General features: G+C 40.1%; 1 protein-coding gene across 5 annotated transcripts in view; it reads right to left on the bottom strand.

The window, feature by feature from the left end:
- MGA (MAX dimerization protein MGA) overlaps window positions 1-24,505 on the bottom strand; it is a 78,073-nt gene that overhangs the window by 32,176 nt on the left and 21,392 nt on the right. For 2 of the 5 annotated variants that reach the window (XM_056134472.1, XM_056134473.1), the window contains exons 5-13: window positions 19,130-19,261; window positions 17,976-18,080; window positions 16,890-17,551; window positions 13,650-13,995; window positions 9,205-9,431; window positions 6,855-7,031; window positions 5,785-5,857; window positions 3,069-3,586; window positions 90-387 (exon numbers count right to left, since the gene is read on the bottom strand). In XM_056134472.1, the coding sequence (XP_055990447.1) occupies window positions 90-387; window positions 3,069-3,586; window positions 5,785-5,857; window positions 6,855-7,031; window positions 9,205-9,431; window positions 13,650-13,995; window positions 16,890-17,551; window positions 17,976-18,080; window positions 19,130-19,261 (2,538 nt within the window). Of the gene's footprint in view, window positions 1-89; window positions 388-3,068; window positions 3,587-5,784; window positions 5,858-6,854; window positions 7,032-9,204; window positions 9,432-13,649; window positions 13,996-16,889; window positions 17,552-17,975; window positions 18,081-19,129; window positions 19,262-24,505 lie in introns of those variants that run through there. The other 3 variants (XM_056134474.1, XM_056134475.1, XM_056134471.1) reach the window with 3 other exon arrangements.

Raw genomic sequence — 24,505 nt, 5'->3', positions numbered from 1 at the left:
TCTCAAATTTTTAAAACCTCCATACCTGTACCCACTAGCCCAACAGCAAATCATAGGGCTTCCCAAAGCACAGATGCAGCCCAACTTACCAATTGGTCTTTTGGCTGGGACAAATGCCTTCAGGTTCTTCCCAGAGCGATTTGCTGTAGTGCCAGAGGAGGAAGTCGATTTGGAATTGGATGTTGAAGGCAACAGGGTACGTGGTTTCCTGGATGCAGTCACGTTGGCATTTGATGCTACCTTGGAGATGACAGTACTGAGGGTTGAGAGGTCCAGGACTGAGGGTCGCAACCTGCCTGTGATATAAGCAGCTAGCCTATTGGCTGGATGCAATGCCCCCATCTGTCCCAATAGCAACTTAGCCTGCGGGTAACTCTTACCATTAACCTGAAACAAGTGGCAAAGAGAAATTCTGTAAAGATAAAATTCTCTCTCTAACTCACCTCCCTTGACAGGGGTTTTATTTAAACAAAGTTTAAAGTCTTCCCCCCACCACCACCAATGGGGGGAGGGGGTGTCTATTAACGGATAATTTTTGTAGTTTAGTAAGTTTTTTTTTTAAATGGTGTCATCAGATATTCTCATCTAATCTCATAATTTCATTTTGGTAACCTAGACACATAAAATCTTTATATTCATCACTTACACATCTTAAGTATGCAAGACACTGCAGAGTCTAAGAAATAGTTCAATTTCTTTACTCGTAAATAAGCAATTCTGTTAAACTAGCAATCAGCAAAAAGAAATGTCCCAGAGTTCCCTGACAAGTAAGTCAGAGAGGTGTCACTAAATTCTCTCTTAAGAATACCTTCAACCATTCTTCTTATCTGAAAAATACATGGTGAGTATATATTTTACATATTTTAAAATATGTAAATTTTTAAAAACTTACGCTTTTTTCAAGTTTAAAAAAGTTATTGTTACAATAACCTAAGTCCCAAAGTCACCTCCATTTTTGTATTTCACAAACCTCAACTTTGAAAATGTCACCTCCTGGAAAACTGGGTTCAACATAAATAGTAGCACAAACTCACTATAACTCTAGAAATATTTACTGTCAAAATTAAGTGAATCAATGAAAGAAATAAGAATTTTTCTCTACTGTCTTAAGCTATTAGACCGCCCATCTTAAGCAGATTTGTTTTGTTTTCTCTAAAAAAAACAAAAACAAAAATCTCCAAAGTTTTCTATGCTTATTCTCTAAATCTAGATGACAAGAGACCTCAATTTCTGTCACAACAGCATCATTTAAAAGATGAGCATGGAGTAAAGCAGAAAAAAAAATCTACTTTTAGGGTCAGAGTACAGTGGGCAAGGTGCTTACATGAGGTCAACCCATAGTCAATCCCTAGCACCCTATATGGTCCCCCAAGTCCCACCAGGAGTGATCCCTGAGTACAGAGCCAGGACTAAGCCCTGAGCACTACAGGGTATGAACCAAAAACAAAAACAAAAAGCCTCCCACACTCTATAGGGAACTGACAAGGAGAATAGCTATAGCCAAGTCACTCTTTCTGTATCTCTGAAGATACAAAAATAGACTTTGCTACTTAAATAAAATTGTGTTTACTGAAAAAGAGACAGGGGCTGGAGAGACGGTACAGTTGGTAAGGCACCTGCCTTGCATGTTCCTGACCGGGATTCAAACCCCGGCATCCTATATGGTCTCCTAAGCAGCAGGGTCAGAAGTAATCTTGAGTGCAGAGCCAAGAGTAACTTCTGAGCTTCTCCATGTGTAACCAAAAAAAAAAAAAACCCACAAAAACTAAAACAAAAAACAAGAGTATTTTTGCCTTGAGTCTGTATCGAAAATGAGGTCTTTTTCATTCTAAAGTAAACTTTGGCACATAATTACTCAAGTTCTGTGAAATTTAGGTCAGATATTCCCAATAGGTTATCTTGGGAGTTGTCCTGAAAACTATTTATCAGCTTCTCCTAAGTTCTCTCATTACAGGAACCTGTGTTATGCAAGTTCACATTTTACAGTGACTCTCGTGAATCCAAGGAGAAGGGAATACATGAAACTTCTATGCCTGTATTAAAAAGAAGACTAGCCTAACTAGGACATTTCAGGTAAGTTTCTGTTCTTAAACTTTCAATAAATAAGATAAAAACACTATTCACATAAAATATTTTAAGCAATACCAACATAAGCAATTACACAACACCAACAAAAATAGACTGCAATATAACATATTTAATCAAGTCTATCAGTTATGAGTATTCTAATGGAATAGTCCTAAGCCTAGAGAAGTGGCCATGCTAATAAAGTTAGTAATGTCAGACACTACCATACATTCATTACCCTGATATAGAAGTGCATTTAATGTCACTGTGCAAGAGGAGAAACTATGACTTTAATTTTCGATTCAAAAACTTCTTTCCAGGCTTAAAAAAGAGCTTAACGGGCTAGTGTGCATGCTGCACATGTGGGAGCCCAGGTTACATCCCCAGCACTACATGGTCCCGAGCACAGCCAGAAGTGACCCCTAAGCACAATCTGGTAGCTCCCAAGTATCAAGGGCACAAAAAGCAAGATGAAATTTTTTCCAGAGATTTCCTAGGTACCAATATCATTTTACTCTTATATTCTGCCTAAATTACTAAACAGGATTGATAGAGGTATTTGTCCTATAATAATTTTGCTAACAAAACCTCCGAGAATTTAGGAACTTAAAAAAGATAATGTGGCTCAGATTTTTAAATCTTATGAATTTGAGTATCACCTTACTAAATCAAAAATGTCTCCAAGTCTCTAAATACATACTCTCTTAAATCAATTTTATCTTGTTATGTTTTGAAAGTTGCTGATGATCATTTCTTAAGCCTTGCTTCACTGTCAAAGATTAGTATTAGAGTCCAGACAATAATTTAAGAGGAGCCAAAAATCTAGGTGTGCATCTAATTCCGGCCTATTATGAAGAAAAAAAAAAAGACTTTGTTACACAGTTCCCAGGAAATGTGAAGATAAATATTATCAGGCCCGAAAAGGGCTCTGAAAAAAAAAAAAATCAAGATACTATCTAAGAATAAAAATGTGCTACACCCAGATTAAAGATAATTCTCACCTGGATTAGCCCAGATGTGCTTGAACTGAGTTTACGTTTATAGGCCACAAGCTTCCCTGCAGGAGAAAGCCCTGCATAAAAGGGCAGACCTTTGCCGCCATGTAATCTCTCCCTTACTGAATCCGGGGCATCTGTCTGCACAGGAGAGATATCATCCATTTTCCCAGGGGATAATGGACAATCAGGAGTCTCTGATCCAGATTTCTCAGCCATATCATCTTGGTCTTGACATGATGGCATAGAGATTTTCACACGAGAAGAATACACAGGAGGGTTCTTCTCACCCCGGCTCTTTCGCTGAGAAGCCAACTCAATGATGAAGCTGCCCACCTTAAGTGATTGTGGCATGTTGCTATTGATGTGCTGGGATAAGATGCTCAAAATCTTGCTCCGGTCCTCCTCCCAGTTGCAGTCTGAGATGATTTCTATCAGTTTGGTGGGACCGCCAGATGACCTCTGTTGCACATAGGAAGTAGAAGAGGATTCCCCTTCATTGCAGGATGATTTCCAGCTCTTTCCTGATAAAGAATTAAGAAATTTTTGCATCAAGATATTTTGCTCAAAATTAAACAGGTTGGGGTTGTGGTGGTGCCAGTAGATCAACTTATATCTGTGGGGCGAGTGCACCAGCAGCAGCCTGATGGTACCTTCAGACTTCCTGACACCCCCAAATTGCAGCTGTGCCTCTGGTCTGACCTCAACAACTTGGGACCAAGTTTCCAGAGAAATTAAATGGCCAAAAGTTAGGTATGTGGGAGCCAAACCACAAACCACCTCCAGCTCAACTATACAAGCTCATTTACCAGCCTTGGTTCAGAGATCCAAACATAAATCTCAAAAGAGACTAAAAGTTGCAATTAATCTCAGACTCCTGCAAGGCTGAACAGACCAGGGAAAATCAAAGTGGATGGGTCAGCTTGGTACCCATCCCAGCAGAGCCCCCAGCAGCCACTTGCTTCCACAATCCAAAATCTCCACCAAATCCCCAGCCCTACTTCACCATCTTGGAACACACTGCAATGAGGTATTATCTGCTAAAAATTCAGGTATGCAAGTTTTGTGACTGAAACCTCAGGGTTGGGATGGGCTACCTTCTCCTACCTTCCTGTACTTCCGAAAATCTCAGCAGTCACATCCACACTCCAAAGCTGCCACCCAGTTAAAAAAGCAACTCCAGCCTTACCTTCCCGATAAAAAATACTAAAAACCCTGACAATCATGATGATCTCTAAGCACCTGTATTATAAACCATAATACACAAAGAGAAAGAAAATAAGAGGAAGAAATAAAAGTGTCTGCCATAAAGGCAGGCGGGGGAGTGGAAGGGGGGGCACGTTGGGGGATGGTAGGAGGGAAATAGAGGACACTGGTGATGGGAAATGTACACTAGCGAAGGGAAGGGTGTTGGGTCATTGTATGACTGAGACTCAATTATGAACAGCTTTATAATGGTCTATCTCATGGATAATTAAAAAAAGAAAGAAAATAAATTCTACGGGTTATTTTCCCTGAGTTTTCAGGTGTGGCACAAAAATGCAACAGTTGTTCGGTGTCCTATTCCCAAGTATTTTCAGTATATCAAATTTAATACAATTTGATAGTTTTCTGGAAAAATAGTAAGACTGCAAAGAATAAGATTATAATTATAGGTGCTGAAGCAGTAGCACAGCAGGTGGGGAGTCTGCCTTGCACACAGAACACCCAGGTTCGATTCCCAGCATCTCATATGGTCCCCCAAGCACCTCTAGGAGTAATTCCTGAGGGCAGAACCAGGAGTAATCCCTGTGCATCGCCAGGTGTCACCCTCCCCCGCCCCAAAAAATTATAACTATAACTCCACTATCCTGTTGTCTGGGCTCTCATAAATTTTTGAGTCCCATTTAAGACTGCTCTAAAACACTCTAACTGTAAAACAGTGTTAATCTGCAAACAAAACATAACCTATAAATAAATAAGGCTTTAGTATGCTTTTGCTTCTGCTATTGTCTATAAACAAAGATATCCATCAGATGCTTTGTAACCTATAAAGTGCACTCTACTTCTAGTTTCTACTGCAAATACTTAAGATTATTTGCTTCTCTAGATGAAACTCCCCAACTTCTATTATACAGATCATTCAACTCACCAATCTATACAAGACACCTATATTTCTGGACTAAAAGCCCATACCCTAATGTGCTACAACAGTTACAGGTATGTTTTGGACACAGATCCCTTCAGTTTTCATGCTGGCTCTGCTCTCAAGCAGATTCCTGTTCTATCCCAGCAGCCTTATCAACTTAGCTAAGTTTCCCAAAAAAACATATTACTTCTGTGTATACCATGCCATCATAAAATTAAGTTAGATAATACTATTGCATAGGTATCTGAAGTATTACAAAGTAAAACCAAAAATAAACAAATTAACTCCCTAGTCATTACTTCTCATCACAGTAATTCTGGCAGCAGTCTCCACTAAATAAATCAGTGCATTTCTCTAACACTGAAAGGTAAGGACAACCTGAGAAAAAATTTTAGTAACTACTGATGTCAACATTGTCAAGGTTTTTGAGAAGTTTAAAAAAAAAAATACCAGAGAGCACGTTCTAAACATCTTTTGCAATAAAATACCTTACTAACATATTGGACAGGTGTTTTTGGTTTCCCTTTTCCCATTTTTATAATCCACTATAATTACTACCAAGTAATAAGAAAACTTATGACCTATCAGTCTGACCTTGTGATTTATCAGAATCATCCTCTAGGTCACAGGTGACTGGTTTCAAGGACTGCTGTTCAGAATCAGGCTCCTGGGGAAATTACAGAGAACACTTCAACACACAATAACAAGAGACAGACTAGACTACAAATATAAAACTCTATCAAAGAACCCCAAAATAGTATAAAGATTAAAATACTAACCAGCTTTGGATCTAGATTCTCAGGTGCATTATTATCATATTATATACAACCCTCTGCAAAACCATGCAGTTTTGCTTTCTAATGTCTTTGGTAGTGACTGACTCACCAAAACAAAAAAATTTACACTGTACTGGATAGTTTATTCTAGTAAAGAAACAGAGCTGGTATTTGATGGGATAAGCGCCAGTAATTTAAGAAGTTTACTAATACAAAAAGAGGCAAGTCCTAATAATCACAAAAAATTTTACTGAAACCAGAAATTTAAAATTCTGAAGGCGAATTTTTGTTTTGTTTTGGGGCTATGCTCAGGGGCAACTCCTAGCTCTGCAATCAGATACTGCTCAGAATCAGGAATAGTCCCTGAGCACCACCATGAGAGAGAGAGAGAGAGAGAGAGAGAGAGAGAGAGAGAGAGTGTGTGTGTGTGTGTGTGTGTGTGTTTTGGGGGTAACCCCCAAACAAACAAAAAAAAACTAAGGTACTAATATCTTAGGCACACACAAAAAAATAGATAATTCCTATGCTTGACACTGAAGCCTTCTCCACCCCACAAAAATTACATTAAGGTAAAAGGTAAAGGCCCTCCCGTTGATCCTCGATTTGCTCGAGCGGGCCCAGTAACGTCTCCATTGGAGACTTTGTTGTTACTGTGTCTGGCATATCGAATACTCTCGGTAGCTTGCCGGGCTCTCCGAGAGGGGCGGAGGAATCGAACTCGAGTCGGCCATGTTGGCTGCGTGCAAGGCAGACGCCCTACCCGCTGTGCTATCGCTCCATCCGAGTCAAAAAAAAAAAATTACATTATCCTGATATTAATGTAAATTCTTATACCAGTAATAGGAAACTAGAAGTTAAAAAGGGCAAATTATACAAGAAGTAACTCACCTTTGTACTACAGTCCTCAGGATTAGAATGACATGAGTCCTGGGGCTGAAATGGTGGTGATGGTAATGGTGACGATTTTTTCTGTTCCTCCTTTCTTCTTTCATAGACTCGAACTCGAGCACAAGTCATCATGCTTTCAAAGTACAGGTAGACTGGGTCTTTGTCCTCTTCCCGAATCTGTAAGTATCATACAACAAAACATTCCATACATGGGGGGGTGGGTGGAGTGGATTACACTCCAAAAGGAAAGGGATGATCTTGGTTTCTATTGTAACTGTTAAGCAAACTTTTTAAGTACCAAAAATCATCCCTAGTTGATCGAAACAATGTTAACACTGTGTGTGTGTGTGTGTGTGTGTGTGTGTGTGTGTGTGTGTGTGTGTACTGGGGGTTGGAGGTAGAGGGAGGTCAACATCTGATAGTGCTTGTTACATGCTCAGATAACCATATGGTGCCAGGGAATGAACAAAGGCCTGCTGTATGCAAAGTACACACCTAGCTAGTTAAGCTCTCTCTCCTGATTCAACAAGTAAAATTCTGAAGTACAGCAAAAACATGAGCTCAATCCCTGGCACAATAAGGTGCCCTGAGAACGAGCAAGTAGAGCCCTGATTACCCCTGAGTCACAGGTCTGGATACAAGCCTGAGCACCAAAATCATCAGGCCCACAAAGCCGGCTAAGGATGACCAGGTATAGTCCCACAATGTGAAAATACTACTGAGGGCCCTCCAACTTCCCCACAAAATTCCTAAGTGTAAATTTTAAAGTTAAATAGGACAAATACAGGGTTGGAGCAATAGTACAGTCAGTAGGGTAATTTGCCTTATACATAGCTGGCCTAGGTTTGATCCCCGGTATCCTGTATGGTCCCCCAAGCACCACCAGAAATAATTTCTGAGTGCACAGCCAGGAATAACCCCTGGATATCACTGGGTGTGACCCAAAAAGGGGAAAAAAAAAGTACAAGTACAGTTTACATGTGCTAATTCATGGAGCAGATAATTCTCTTCGGATACTTCAGGTCACATGAGAACTGTGCTTCTCAAATTATCTGTGAAAAAATGCACTTCATATTTAAAAGTCCAATGGAAAAGCTGGAGAGACTGTATAGTAGGTACAGCACTTGCCTGCATGGAGCTGAACTGGCTGCCCCCGACCCTCAAAGAACTACTGGGAGTGGTTCCAGTACTGTTCCACCCACCTGCCTACCACCCAAAGAGCAAGCTAATTTTTAAAAAGCATTTTTTTACTAATATTTTCTACCAATAATATACATGACATTTCTAATTAATTGTTTACGGGGGAAAAAAAGTGTCTTTGTTTTTCAGGACACCTGGCAATGCTCAGAGGTTATTCCTGGCTGAACTCAGGAATTTATCCTCACAGTGCTAGAAGTACCATATGGGATGGTGGGGGGGTTGAAGATGGGCCTGCTGATGGCAAGGGCAAGGTGCAAACCCTACCCATTGTACTATCTCTCAAAACCTGGAATAAAAGTTATTTTTAAAACTTGTGCAAGTAATGAATTTTTAAAAAGCAGCTCATCTTTACATGATCTTCCTAAAGAGATTTTACTATCCTTAAAAATTGCTACCAATGGGGGCTGGAGCAATAGCACAGTGGGTAGGGCGTTTGCCTTGCACGTGGCTGACCCGGGTTTGATTCCCAGCATCCCATATGGTCCCTGAGCACCGCCAGGTGTAATTCCTGAGTGCAGAGCCAGGAGTAACCCCTGTGCATCGCCGGGTGTGACCCAAAAAGCCAAAATAATAAAATAAAATAAAAAATAAAAATAAATAAAAATTACTACCAATGGAGGCCAGAGGACTAGGACAACAGGTAGTGCACTTTCCTTGCACACTGCTGACTGAGGTTCAATTCTTGGCCCCGCAGATGGTTCTCCAGGCCCTGCCAAGAGTGATCTCTGACCAAAGAGTCAAAGTAAACCCTGGACAGTGCCAGGTGCAGCACCAAAGCCAATAACAAAAAAAGAAGTAACTATTATTGGGGTTGGGGAAAGATAACTCAGTGAGCTAGAGCACATGCTTTACGGAGGCCCTGGTATGATTACCAAGTGATCCCAAGAACTGAGTATGGAGGAATTTCTGAGCAAACCAAGGTATGTAACACCTCTCCCCCGACAAAACAAGAATTACTATTCATCTCTATTTCTTTTTTTTTTTCATCTCTATTTCTATACCATTTTTTTCTGGTGCCAGTAAGCATCTCACTAAACTCAGAAAAAAAGGATGGCTTACAGGAAATCTTTTGAGAGCAAAATAATCCATACTATAAGCCAAAATTCTGATCTTAACTTTCTTAATTAAAGAAAAAAAATTCCAAGCTTACCACAGGATTGGGTTTGGGAGTATATGCACGTGCAGATTTAATACCAGTGAGCGGTTTGCCCTTAACAGTGGTAGATAGAACTTCTGGCTGAGGCAACAACAATGGTTTCACAGGCTCAATGACTGAAGGTGTTGGGATATAAACTGGCTCTGGATCTATTTCTCCTTCCACTTTTACCCATAATGGGTAATGTCGAACTGGTTGCTCCGGCTCTGTTTCACAAATAGCTTAAAAAAAGAAGAGTAAGATTATTAGGTGCCTTTAACAACAAAAGCTTACTAAAGCATATTGTCAAAATAAAATATGCTTCTTCATAAATAATACTATTAAGACTCTAAAAAAATTTTAAAGCCTTTTTACTCCCCTTGTACTTTTATTAACCAAATATTTACTGCATAGCAATTATAAGTACTGCTTTAAACATTAGAAATGTTTAAAAGAATGAATAAAGAAGAAAGTTCTTCAAGTTGGAGAGATTACTCAAAAGGCTGAAGTGCATGCTTTGCAGATAGTAACTCAGGGTTTGATTCTGGCATCACATGGTTCTCCAAACAGGTGACTGCGCCATTCCTGAGCATTACTAGTCGTAGTCCAAAAACAAACAAAATAAAACAAAAACAAAGTTCTAGCCTTCACAAAGTCTATAAACCAGTGTGAGAAATAAACTAGTAAATCGAGCAAATGTGTAATTATCAAATACCGTGAAATAAAGCAAGATTGGTTGGGAATAAAAAATTAACAGCTTGGGGCTGGAGTGATAGTACAGTGGGTGGAGTGTTTGCCTTGCATATGGCTGATACAAGTTTGATCTCTGGCAACTTATACGGTCTCCTTGAACACTGACAGGAGTAAGCCTTGAGTACAGAGCCAGGAGTAACCACTGAGCATCCCCAGTTGTGGCCCCAAAACCAACTCCCACCCCTAAAACAAACCAACAAAAAACCAACACACACACACACACACACACACACACACAGAGAAAATGGCAAGAATGTAAAAGGAGGGCGTATGTCATCTACATAAAATTTGTGACACCAAATAAACAAGCCATAAGTAGCTTGGAAAACAGACACAGAAAAACCTTGTATCTATTATGTAGGCTATTCCTTAGCACAAAGATGGGCTACATATCAAAAACAGTTAACAACGAATCTTGGAAAAGCAGAATCTTTATCCAGAGTTATCAAATTACTAGATTTCAATATCCAGTTTTTAATATTACATATGCTATAAAGAAATAGTATAATAAGAGTGACATCATACCAGAAAAACCAGAAATACTTAGAAGTCAGAAAAATATGGACTCAAATCCCTACCACCCAATGCCATAGAAACATGACCTCACACAGCTGGAGCGATAGTACAGCGGGTAAGGCGTTTGCCTTGCAGGAGGCCAACAAGCAAGGTTCAATTTCCAGCATCCCATATGGTCCCCCGAGCATTGCCAGGAGTAATTCCTGAGTGCATGAACCAGGAGTAACCCCGTGCAACGCCAGGTGTGACCTAAAAAGCAAAACAAAACAAAACAAAACGAAAAACAAAAACAAAAAACCCCTAAAAAACAAATATGACCTCACGGGCAAGCTACTTAACAGGCCAGCAGGTGAACAGTCAAGACTCTACTGCTAAGTGGTCTATTATTGGTATTATAATGGTTTATTAGTAAGCTCTCTAAATGCCAAAATTTATTAGTGCACTTATAAGGTGAAGATCCCTTATAATACAAAGACTATAAGATTTATTTCTATTTGATTTTAGAACTGGGCACATCCCAGAGGAATATACATGCAACACATGCTCTCTACATCCTCAGTCTTAACAAAGTTATTTATTTATTTTTGTTTTGCTCTTTCCAGGCCACACTCAGCAGGCTATATGGCTTACTCCTGGTGGTATTCAGAGGACCAGAAATAGTGTCAGGAATCTAATCCCTGTAAGCCACAGCAAACACCGTAAACACTGCACTGTCTCTCTTTTTCCTGACCGTTATTTCTTAACAGTAAGTCTGATGATGTCTTCTTGAAGACAGTCTTCTCAGCATCTTGTTCTCTACTTTCAACTAGACTGGTAGCTTTCAAATCCTGCAACATAGTCTAGTTGTCGTCCAAATACAGATTCCCCCCCCCATCCTAAATTTTTTTCCCTCAGCTGGATCGACTCTTTGTAATTTAATTTTTATTTCCTGCAGCACAGCCTCAATGAAGTCACCAGGACTCTGTGTTTTTCCTGAATCACTGGATGTTAAATATATACCCTTATTTTAAGCATAGACTTGACTTGTAATTCGGTTGCTAGCCATTCTTAGTTATATAACTCATATATTCAATCTCTACCACCACTTCTGATCTCTCTCACATACCACAACACAACTCTCAATCCAGACTCAAGATATTGCTACTACAAAATAATAATTTGTAATTTATTATTCATTCACTTCTGAACCTGCTTATTTCAATGCAGAGTCAAGGGTGACTGGAACCTACTGCAACAGTTCAAGTACATAGCAGAAATAAATCCTAGATGAGAGTCTTCCGTGGTAGAGTATACTCAGTCACAGCCACAATCACTATTTTTGGACAATTTAGACACTGAATAAACATAATATGCACATCTTTAGGATATGGGAGGAAGTCAGAATATCCAAAGAAAACTTAGACGTGGTGAGAATATGTAAGCTTCACATAGAGTATTGTCTTCAGATGAAAATTTTTTCTTATCAACATTAGAAAAGATAAGGACATATTTGCTATGCACAAAAATTAATTACCCACTCTGATTAAACTGCCAAAAGAAGGAATTTCTAATAAATTAAAAACAGTATTTTCAATTATATGGCAAAATCATATTAAATATATTTAAACATAAAAATACCAGAAAGGAGAAAAAAATTTAAATTTGGGAAAAAGAAAAAGACACGTTTGATGCTCAGACCTCCAGGAATGATCCTAAGCATGGAGCTAGGAGTAAGCCCTAAATATAGCTCCCTCACACCCAAAGGTATACAACTTAACGTTCAGCTGTCATGCTTTTATTCTACCCTCAAAACTCCTATCACCCAAACTTTCAATATCAATATTGTAAACCACAATGCCCAAAAGGGGGAGGGGCAATAGAGGGGGGCTAGGGGGAGAGGGGGAGAGAGAGACAGAGAGACAGAGGAAGGGGGAGAGAGAGAGAGAGAGAGAGAGGGAGAGAGAGGAGGGAGAAAAGGAATAAGAGGGAGGGAGAGGTAGAAGAGGGAGAGGGTGGGAGAGAGGGAGACAGGGAGAAAAGCACCTGCCACAGAGGCAGGCAGTGGGTGAAGGGTGAGGGAGGGAACTTGGGGACACTGGTGCTGGGAAATGTACACTGGTGGAGGGATGGGTGTTGGAATACGGTATGACTGAAACCCAATCATGAACAGCTTTGTAAGGGTCTATCTCACAGTGATTCAATAAAAAACTTAGGAAAAACAAACAAACAAAAAAAGTCCGAAATTGTGAAAAGACCTAGTCCATTGACATAAAATCTACTTAGTGATACCCTATAATTCTGTAAGTGTCCTAAGTTTTGTATGCAGAACTTCCCACACTACTCAAGAATACAAGATTAAAAAATAAAACAATTTTTCAAGGGCAAAAATAAAAGCTTTATCATTCCAGCAAATAAAAATATTCCATTTGCATGGAATGGAACAAAAAAGAAAAAATGTTCAATTCCTCCTCCCTGCCATAAATAAATCTACTAGCAAATATGTAACTTCATTACTTTACATAGACAAGTTAAATATTTTATACTTTTCTACACAGGCACTTGTCCATGTGGGTCTCCTGTAATACTTGAACTAATAAATTCAGTAAAGTGACTAAAAAAAACAAAAAACAAAAAAACTCCTTTTACCCATTGAATGACTTAAACTGACTAAAGTCTTGCAGAAATTTCTTCTTTTGAGGAGGCTGGGGAGAGAATATGTAAACTCTATAAACTCTATTGTGGTTGTCATCATTTCGCAATGTAAATATATATACCAAATCATCAACTGTATATTTATATGCAATTTGTTAATTATGTCTCAATACAGTTGGTGAGAAAAAAAAATGATGAATTATATTGATCATATTTTTACTCAGAGAATACAGATTGGTGGTAAAGGAAGAAAAAAACAAACAAAAAAGATGAAACCTTAAAAACATTCCATAATCCAAATGAAAATTTGCATAATAAAAAGTGAAATGATTCAATTTAGCATCAGAAAAGCTAATTTTCAAGAGAAAACTTGTAAAAAAAATGCTCGTGTATGCAAATACATGAATCATACAAACCATGTATAAATATCATTCAAGGGTAATCAAAATCCTTATCAGACTTAATAAGGACTGGAAAGCAAGTAATACTTCTAAAAGGTTTCAAAATAACCTACTTTGCTTTAAAAATAAAAAAACTGAGTTCTCTCAATTAATACTCACTGTATTCCAGCTTCTTTCTCTTCTTTTTCTCTTTCAGTTGTTCTTCCTCCTCCCTGGTTCCCTCCTCTTCTTCTCTTGGCTCCTCTCCCAACGTTTCATAAAACACTGAATCACGATGCACAGTCTTCCTCTGGAAGTGCTTTGTTTTGGATCCCCCTTTCACTAGCACAACTTTCCGTTTCAAACAAGTGCAGCCAAACATGCAATCTGGTCGGCGGCAGTGAGCAGGCTGGCGTTTCTCCAAGGCTAGACTGGCACATACACATCCCAATCGACAGAAGTCATTGTTGCATGGAGGGGCTCGTTTCCTTATGATTGTATGAATAGGTTTAGTTTTGAGAGATGCCTAAAGTCAAAATAGAAAATTGTGAATTGTGAATGTCATCAACCTTAAATACCATCAATAAAGTCAATACAGAGTGAAGAAATATGTGATTCATATTTGTAACTAAATACTATTTCATATGAAATTAAATAAAATGACAACTAGCAATATGTTGGTTGGACTTCACAGATTCTGAATATTAATATCACAAGATAATCAGAGATTCACAGGACAGAACAGGAATATAACACCAGTACTCTGAGAAATCTCCCAGTCTAATATGTAACACAGAGAAGAAAATAAAAATTTTAATCAATGGCAAGACAAAATATCAACAAATTTAAGTTTTCTTACTAGAAATCACATAATACTCTAAGGGAATATTAAGTATTTAGTTAATAAACTTATGGGTCATAGCCACTGTTTCACAAATTTTCACTAAAATACAGGCCCTTTCATTTACATGTCTATGTCACAAAAGCAGTAAATTTGATAATAAAAGCATATAACCTGCAGGGGGTATGGTGCCAACAGCAGGTCAATCTGTACCAGTGAGGCGAGTGCGGCCTGATGGTGCCTTCAGACTTCCAGATACCCCAAAATTGCTGCTATGCCTCTGGCCAGACCCCAAAACCTTGGGGCAAAGTTTACCAAGAAAGTAAATGGCCAAAAGTTAGGTATGTGGGAAACACATCCACAAACCACCTCCGGCTCAGCTATATAATTGGAGGCATGGCCTCTCTGGTTCCTGATCAAACTGCTTAATGGCCATGATCCCAGAGACTCAGAAACAAATCTCGAAACCCAACGGCTTTTTGGCAGAAATGCGCCCAGACCCTGCAGTAGGTTACCGGCGCCGGGACACTCCAGGTGGGAAGAGGTTTTGTGCCTTGGCTTGTTTCCCCGGGCGGCCCAGTGGCCGCCATCCTCCAGAGGCCACTGGACAGTCAGGTTTCAGCCCACAGTGACGAGACACATGGGGTCTTATGGAATGGGGGTGGAGCCGGCCCTTTCCTCCCTGTCTCAATGAGACCCTGAGTCGGCACCCACAAACGGCCTCTCTGGCTCCTGATCAAGCTGCTTAACGGCCATGATCCCAGAGACTCAGAAACAAATCTCGAAACCCAGTGGCTTTTGGAGAAATGTATCCGGACCGCAGAGTAGGTTATTGTCACCAGGCCACCCCAGGGAGGAAAGGGTGCTGTCCCTCCGCCTGCTCCCCCTTGGAGGCTCAGTGGCCACCATCCCCCAGAGGCCACTGGACAGTCAGGTTTGGGCCCACAGTGACAAGACACGTGGGGTCTCATGGAATGGGGGCGGAGCTGGCTCTTTCCTCCCCACCCCAACTAGACCACTAGACTGTCCACGAATGGCCTCTCCGGCTCCAGATGAAGCTGCTTAATGACCATTATCCCAGAAACTCAGAAACAAATCTCGGAATCCAGTGGCTTTTGGCAGAAATGCATCTAGACCCGCAGTAGATTACTGTTCCTGGATCACCCCAGGGGGGAAAGGGTGCTGTCTCTCTGCCTGCTCCCTCTAGGCTACTCGGTGGCCACCATTCTCCAGAGGCCATTGGACAGTCAGATTTGGGCCCTCAGTGATGAGACTCACAGGGGCCTCATGGGATGGGGGTGGAGCCGGTCCTTTCCTCCCCGTCCCAACGAGATCCCGAGTCGCCACCCATGAAAAGCCTTTCTTGCTCCTGATCAAGCTGCTAACGGCCACGATCCAAGAGACTCAGGAACAAATCTCGGAACCCAGCAGGTTTTGGCAGAAATCCCTCCAGATTTAAGTGTTAAAATTTCAGAATTTCAAAATCGCGTAGCCACTACTGCAGCCGTGCAACATCATAACTTATTCATAACCAGCAATAGAAAACAAATTCTCTACGGTTGCCTTTTCAGCAGATCTGAGTGTTGGGGTAAAATCCCATGGGTCTGGTGTCAAAATACTGAATGTAATCAAAGTAGAGAGAGAGTAATATGGAAATCATCTGATCCACAGATAGGGGGAGGGTGTAGAATGGGGGTATACTGGGGTTTTGGTGGTGGAGAATGGGCAATGATGAAGGTACGGGTGTTTCACTGTATGACTGAGACTTAAACCCGAAAACTTTGTAACTGCTCTCATGGTAATTCAATAAATAAAATTATAAAAAATGAAAAAAAAAAGCATATAACCTGCAAAGCCTAAAATATTTACTATCTGGCCTTTCCCAGAAAGTTCATTGGCCTGCTCTATGGTAACAAAGAAACACAATATTTGAAATAAAATATTTAGAATATTTAGAAATATCTAGAAATAAAAATATTTGCATAAAAACATTTAGTATTCCCTCCTATTATCAGATAATCCATAGCTCTAAAATTTAGTTACAGAATTAAAAATTAAAAAGCGAGCAGAGAGCTCAATAGGCTGCAGTGCATGCTTTGCAAGAGGAGGCCCAGACTTAATTCCTGGCACCACATGGTTCCCTAAGCAGGGCCAGGAACAACCCCCAGGCACAGAGCCAGGAGTAGCCTGAGGATCCTCGCATTTGGACACAAAACAAACAAACAAAAGAGACTAAGACAAAAAAAAAAAAAAAAGAAGTATTCACATTTTTGGAACCAGAGATACAGCACAGCAGGAAGAGTGCCTGACCCGGGTTTGATCCCATGTTTCCCAAGTCTGCCAGTAGTGATTCTTGAGAGAGTAGAGCCAGAAGTAACCTCTGAGCACTGCCAGGTGTGGCAGAAAGGGGAGAGGTAGGTAGGGGAGTGGAGGGAGCGCAAATGTAAAAGATATCTACATCGCTAGTAGTAAAATTAAATGTTCATCCTATCTTTCGAAAGGCCCTGTTTCTTCTTTCCTACCTAAATTAATTCTATCTAACCAAGCATTAATATAACTCAGAGAAAACATAAACTTACTTGAGCAGTAAGGAGAGTTGTTAAGGATATATCGGCTCGCTCTTCAGTAATATAGGTCCTTGGTTTTCCTTCCCAAAGTGCACAGTCTTCCAGATCCATTAGCTTCACCTGAGACTTAGACAAGCCTACAGGGCGAGTTCCCTGCTGCTGCTGTTGCTGCTGGTTGTGTGTCTGTCGCAAACTAATCTGCTTTGGAAATGTATTTTCATCTATACCTGATGCAACAAAGTTATTCACATCATTTTCTGAGATGGAGCTTGAAGAGTTCTTGATAATTTTATCTCCTGGAGTCACCTGATTATGTTTCTGCTTTGGTGAAATAGGGTATGGTAAAATGGATTTATAAGATGACTTAGTTCGGTTACTGAGAGTGGGCTGTTTGTTTTGGGATTTCCCCTTTCTCGAGGCAAGGGGTGCTGAATGAGGCTTCAAAGAATAAGAGGTAGAAGGGGAAACAGTAGATTGCTTCTTTAATACACTATCAAGTGTCCGTACATAGCTGGTACTCTTAGTGGGAAGTTGGTATACCACAGGAGAAGTGGGAGCATTGGCAGAGAAACCCATACTTGTTTCCATCAGCTTCCCTTCATTTTCCAAATATTCATCTAGCTTATCACTGCAGAAAGCAGAGCGATTTTTCAGTGAACCTTCTGCATTTCCACCTATAAATAAGGACAAAAGTAATAAATCTAGGGTGTTTATAAAAAATATATATATTAAATGAAAGATAAGAACCATTATATTACAAGCTACTCAATTTCCTAAGTAGAATGAATTGAGTGAATATAATAACTAATGATGCTTTTATAACTTTAGAGTAACAGAAAGTATAGTTTGAAAAGGCTTCAGGAGTTGCTTAAACCTAATACCTGATAAAGTATAGTTTGAAAAGGCTTCAGGAGTTGCTTAAACCTAATACCTAATACCCTTGATAAGGACAGAGAACATAGAGAATGGTCAAAAAGTATCAAGATACTTTTCCCTTCCTTTCTTTCTTTCCTGGAAAGAGACCAAAAAAAAAATAACAGCCATACTTAGTTTTAGCACATCTGGCCACTTGTCATAACATATTTAGCTAATTTTTACCTTCATTCCTAGACGCAGAAGCACTCTGAAACTTTCCCCTCCATCCTTTGATCTTGGTGAAGTCATTAGTCTTGCCTGTCCTAGAAACGAAGGGAAATCCAGCATCTATAAAAGAAAAAGTAAAAGGTGACCAAAATTCTAGCAAGCCAGGTTTTTTTTCCATTACAAAAAACATACATAATTTTTTTCATTTAAAAATACATATAAAAATCATTTTTCAAAGTAATGAACTCAGGATGCTCCTCCCAGATGGGAGTATAAAATGAGGTTCCCAGAATCATGCCACCAGACTCTGTGCCAGGCTGTGGGGTGAGTGAGAGTCCTCCCCACCCCAAGGGACCCAGCCCCAGCAGCTGACCTCCACTACTCAACCACCATCACGCTTCAGGCCACTTTCTGGACCGCATGCAACACATTGTAAGACACTTTCTATCCATTTTCCACAATTATTATACCATATCTGATGGGTTTCAGACAGTAGGCAACAAATCAGAGAAAAATATATAAATATATGCCTCTCTGAGAGCCTGGCAAGGTACCGAGAGTATCCCGCCCACACAGGCAGAGTCTGGCAAGCTCCCCGTGGCATATTCGATATTCCAAATACAGTAATGACAACAGGGCTCATTTCCCTGACTCTGAAAGAGACTCTACTCGTTGGAAAAAGACGAGTAAGAAGAGGCTGCTAAAATCTTAGGGCTGGAAGGAATAGAGACATCACTGGTGCTTGCTTAAGCAATTCAATGATCAATGGGATGACAGTGACAGTGATACAGTGATAAAAATCATTCTTAAGATAGCACTGTAGCACTGTCCTCCCGTTGTTAGATTTGCTTGAGCGGGTACCCGTAATGTCTCCATTGTGAGACTTGTTGTTACTGTTTTTGGCATATCGAATACGTCACGAGTAGCTTGCCAGGCTTTGCCATGGGGGCAGAATACTCTTCGTATCTTGCTGGGCTCTCCAAGAGGGGCGGAGGAATAGAACCCAAGTCAGCCGCGTGCAAGGCAAACACCCGACCCGCTATGCTATCGCTCCAGCCCATTCTTAAGATAACCAACAGAAAAAGACTTCAGAATATCTTGACTGTCTCTAACAAAAGTAGCTTCTTATATCACAATTATGTTTAACTTTATAAATACAGTACACTTACCAGGAGAGGCAGGGTTGTTTCCTGTAAGGTTCCAGAAAGGAAAACTATTAGGTGGAGCCAAAGGTAGCTGTACTCCCAAGTATTTAAGATCAATGCTCATCAATGGATCCACTGAATTCAATTTTAAGCCAACTACAAGAAAAAAGTACCACAGATTATGTTCTTTTTTTAATGTGGGAAACCTAAGAGAGACCCAAGATATAGTGAGAAGCAAAAATGATGAAAAGTGGCAAAAAAATGACACTATGATCCTCACCCCCTGGTATTATATATTTGTAAGTCTCCTCTCCCACCATGAGTGAGGATAGGGCCTCTGACTTGCTTCTAACCAATGGAAAAAGAATAGAATACACAGAATTATATTTTATATGTCTGTGACAATTTAGGAAATACTGATCACCCCACCCACCCTCTTAAGAGTTGTAAGAACATAAATTCTCCCAACAAGTTGAGGAAGAAAGGAAGGAAATTCCTCCCTAGTCAAGCTTCTGATAAAAAACCAGGTCCAGCTGATATCATTATTACAGCCTCAGAAGACACCAAAATCCTGACCCAAAGGAACTAAGTAGTAAATATGCAGTCTTTATGTGTGAAGTTTGTTAAGCAGTAATCAGTATGTACACATAACAGAACTCACATTTTGTGCTTTAACCCTTTAACTTCTTGAAAATCTAGAGATTATTTATAATATCTAATACAAACTTTTAAAAAAGTTTCTGGTTTAGTTAACTTTCTAGTTATTACAAGGTACTTTTTTTGAAGATATTTTTTAATGTAACTTATTCAGTAAGATGTAAAGGGAGAAAAAGAGAAGTATATATTTAAGAGAAAACACAGGCTTCTCCCAGTATAAACAGGCAAGAGACAGAGATAAGCAAAAGAGATACGTGTTCAAGGGAGAACACATGCGTGAAGAGGGTGCCTAAAGCTATTTTTTAAAACACATAGTTACTTCAGGAACCAGAGCAGACAGGGTTCCATATAGATGGAAATTAAAAGTCCAGTGGGTAGGGCATTTGCATGCAGCCAATCCAGGTTTGATTCCTAGTAACCCGATATGGTCCCCTGAGCCACACCAGCACAGACCCCTGAGCAGACAGGAGTAAACCCTGAACAACCAACAGGTATGTTCCAAAATCAACAACAGAAACCCCCTCATGTTTCACATATCCTTTTCCAAATTTTCATTTCCTTCACTTTTTTTTTAGGGGGTGGAGGTTAGGGCCACATACAGTAGTGCTTGACTCCTGGTTCTAGATTCAGGAGTCACTCCCAGTGGTGCACAGGGGACCAGGCAGTGCCAGGTATTGAACTTGGGCCACATACATGCAAAGCATGTTCTCAGCCTATCTCTCCAGCACTGCTTCACATTTTACATGTGAAATCAGTTGACAGACTGATTTCTGGATGGCTTTATATCCACTGTTGCACACTATTCCAGATTACAAATATATTCCAGTTCTTTAGTTTTTAATTTGAAGCATCATGATTTACATTTCCTTCCACCACTGTCTCAGTATACTCCAATTTATTCGCCAGACAGGCCATCATTTATCTATTACTATAATGCTGCATTATAATTATACAACTTGTACAGGAATGTACAATATTCAGTGAATATGAGAGCTGTATGAGCATCTCTATTTAACTTTTCCTTATGGTATCACCGGAGTGGATGGAATAGCTATGTTCACCTTTCACTTGGGAGCCAGAGAAATAGCTCAAGTGCAGAGAGTACATGCCGAGTATATACAATGGCCCCGAGTTTCAACCCCAGCACCACTAGGTGAACCCCCACATACATCAAGTACTGAATTTTTAGGAATATATCACCAAACACTGTCAGGAATCCCTAAACACCATTGGGAATAGTCCCTATGGATGGATGCAAAAAATATCTTCTCTGTTACTTTTTCTCATTTTAACTCCTACTGCCTTATTTATATGCTAGGAAAACCGACATTCCAACTTTCCTAAAAATCTCAGTCACAAAATTATTCGTGATTAAGTTCCATTCATACAGTATTCCAAAACCAACTGTTCACCAGTGACCGCTTCTTTCCACCAAGGACCTGCCCATAAGATCTAGCCATCATCCCTAAAAGTATGCCAAGTCCTAAGAATAAAAATAATAAAAGCTAAATTTATTTTAAACAGGATCAATTTGGGGCAGATATTGAGCTCGGAGGCGAGCTGCAAACCTTGCAAGGCATGAGACCTAGGCTGCGAAAAAAGGGGGATAAATTCCTATTTGTTTAACTCCAAAGACACCGGTTTATTTATCTATTTTGGCTTCAACAGAACTCTGATGATGGGGGAATGGGGAAGGGGGTTCCACTCTGACTGATACTAAGCACAGGTCTATTAAAAAGGGTTCCAGGAAATCCAGCTATGTAGGCACCCTTAGGAGGATTAGGAGGATCAGCTGATGTTAAGGTCCAAATTGTGTCCATGTCCATTACTGTTGATATATGCTTGTACATTTTCCTCCACAACCCCAACATGGACCTTTTAAAAAAATAATTTCCAACTTAGCTTCACCTAGATTGTCACCTTGAAATGTTATCTCTTTAAGAAAATTCTCCCCATCCCCCCCCAAAAAAAATTTAAAAAAAAAAGAAAATTCTTTCCCCAAATAACATACATATGACATCTAGATTGAGTCTTTGGATTTTTTTTCCTTTGGTTTTTCTTTTTTTGTTTATTTCAGGGTCACATCCAGTGATGCTCAAGATTACTTGTGTCTGTGTGCTCAGGAATTGCTCTGGGGGATCTTTAGGAAACCATTTTGGGTGCTGGTGATAGAACTCAGGTCCGGGACCATAGTGATAGCACAGCGGGTAGGGGGTTTGCCTTGCACGTGGCCAACCCAGGTTCCATTCCCAGCATCCCATATGGTCCCCTGAGCACTGCCAGGAGTAATTTCTGAGTGCATGAGCCAGGAGTAACCCCCATGCATCACAGTGTGACCCAAAACTCCAAAAAAAAAAAACCCCTCAGGTCTGCATGCAGGCAAGCACCTTATCCCCTTATACGCTATACTACAGCTCCAACCCCTTGACTTTTAGGAATAAGAACTTCAGCTTCATAAATTTAAATTAAATAGTAGCTGAAAAGTAAGTCTGTGGCAGAGCACCTGTTTTGCATGTGTGAGAACCTGTGTTCAATTCTCAATATTGCATGATACCTTGAGCAATACCATAAAGAGAGAACCCTGAGCAGCCTAAAAACACAGCCAAATGTGGCCCAAAACCAACCAAACAAATAAGGCTAAAGAGACAGCTCAAAGGTCTCAGCATACGCTGCACGTAAAAATCCTAATACTACAAACATGGTTTCCTGAGCAACAGCAGGATAGACTTCCAAGCAGCCCCTAGGCATGGCTACTCAACTTAACTCGCCTTCCCCAAAAATAATAAGGTAATTTTAAAATATCTTAAGTGACAATGACCAGTTAAATTATTCATAAAAAGCATATTCAATGTGCTTGGATAAAATGCATAAAATTCTTTCCACATGACAATTCAAATTAGATCATAAGCCTAAATGGATTTTCCTTTTTACCATATTAGGCACTACTTCTTCAATTCATATTTTCACATGATTGACTGCACCACCACCACCCCCACCCCCACCACACACACCCCTTCATGAAGACAGAACTGGATCACACTGCATGGTCCTCCAAGCACTGCTAGGAGCAGTGCTGAGCACAAACAGATGCAGTTAAAAACAAAAAGGCACAGAGGATAGTATAATCGGTAGAGTATTTGCCTTAGACTTGACAAGGGTTCATTCCAGGAAGGTCCACTGAGCACCTCTCAAAGTGATTTCTGAGCTCAGAGCCAGGAGTACACCTGAGCACTGCCAGGTGTGGCCTCCAGAAAAAAACCAAATCAAACAAAAAAAAACCAAAAACACAGAAAGATTTACTTTGCTACTAGATCAGTGAAACAGCTTAAATAGGTTAAACACATGTTTTGCATATAGATTAAACTCAGCACCACATAATCCCATAAGCACCATCAGAATCAGTGACTTCTGGACATTCAGTCAGAAGTAGTTCCTGAGCACTCTTTATTTTTTTTAAATTTTTTATTACTGAATCGCCGTAAGGTAGGTACAGTTACAAATTTACATATTTTCATGCTTGTATTTCAGTCATACAATGCTCGGGTATCCATCCCTCCACCAATGCCCACCTTCCACCACCAATGATTCCAGCATCCACTCCCCCATCCACCCCGCCTCTGCGGCAGGGCATTCCCTTTTGTTCTCTCTCTCTCTTTGGGTGTTGTGGTTTACAACAGAAGTATTGAGTGGCCATTGTGTTCGATCTATAGTCTACTTTCAGCACACATCTCCCATCCCGAGCAGGTCCTCCAACCACACTTTACTTGGTTTTTCCCTTCTCTATCTGAGCTGCTCTCTCCCCCAGCATGTGAGGCCAGCTTCCAAGTCGTGGAACAGACCGCCTGGTACTTATCTCTGCTATTCTTGGGTGTTAGTCTCCCCTTCTGTTACTTTATATTCCACAGATGAGTGCAATCTTTCTATGTCTGCCTCTCTGACTCATTTCACTTAGCATGACACTTTCCATGTAGTACCACTTAGCAAACTTCATGACTTCATCTTTTCTAACAGTTGCATAGTATTCCACTGTGTAGATGTACCAAAGTTTCTTTAACCAGTCATCTGTTCTTGGGCACTCAGGTTTTTTCCAGATTTTGGCTACTGTGAACATTGCAGCAATGAACATACAAGTGCAGATGTCATTTCGACTATACTTTTTTGCCTCTCCACAATATATTAGAAGTGGTACTGTTGGGTCAAATGGGAGCTCAATTTCTAATTTCTTGAGAAGCAACCTTTTGTTTTCCAAAAGGGCTGAACCAGTCGGCATTCCCACCAGCAGTGTAGGAGGGTCCCTCTCTCCCCACATCCACACCAACAGCGGTTGCTTTTGTTCTTTTGGATGTGTGCCAGTCTCTGTGGTGTGAGGTGGTATCTCATAGTTGTTTCGATCTACATCTCCCTGATGATTAGTGATTAAGAGCATTTTCTCATATGTCTTTTGGCCATTCATATTCTGAGCACTCTTGGGTATGGTTCAATCCACTTCCCACCCCTCAAACAAACAGAAGTAGAAAAAAAAGAAACAAAGGCAACCTTTATGTTCAAAGGTGAAATGTTCTAGAATAAAATACTGTAACAAAAATGCCTGTCTATAGCTAAAACCTCTGAAATATAAAACAGCCATATAAACACATCTGAGGAATAAACATAGGCAACACAGAACAGAAAAGCAGAATTTTTCTGTTATATAAGAAAAATATACTATAGACCGAACATGATTGCCACTCAATTCCTCTTTTG

Source organism: Sorex fumeus, unplaced genomic scaffold (genome assembly GCF_029834395.1).
Source record: "Sorex fumeus unplaced genomic scaffold, SorFum_2.1 ptg000098l, whole genome shotgun sequence".
Classification (NCBI taxonomy): Eukaryota; Metazoa; Chordata; class Mammalia; order Eulipotyphla; family Soricidae; genus Sorex; species Sorex fumeus.
Note: the sequence above shows the minus strand (reverse complement) of the source record. Positions and strands in the feature narration are given on the sequence as shown.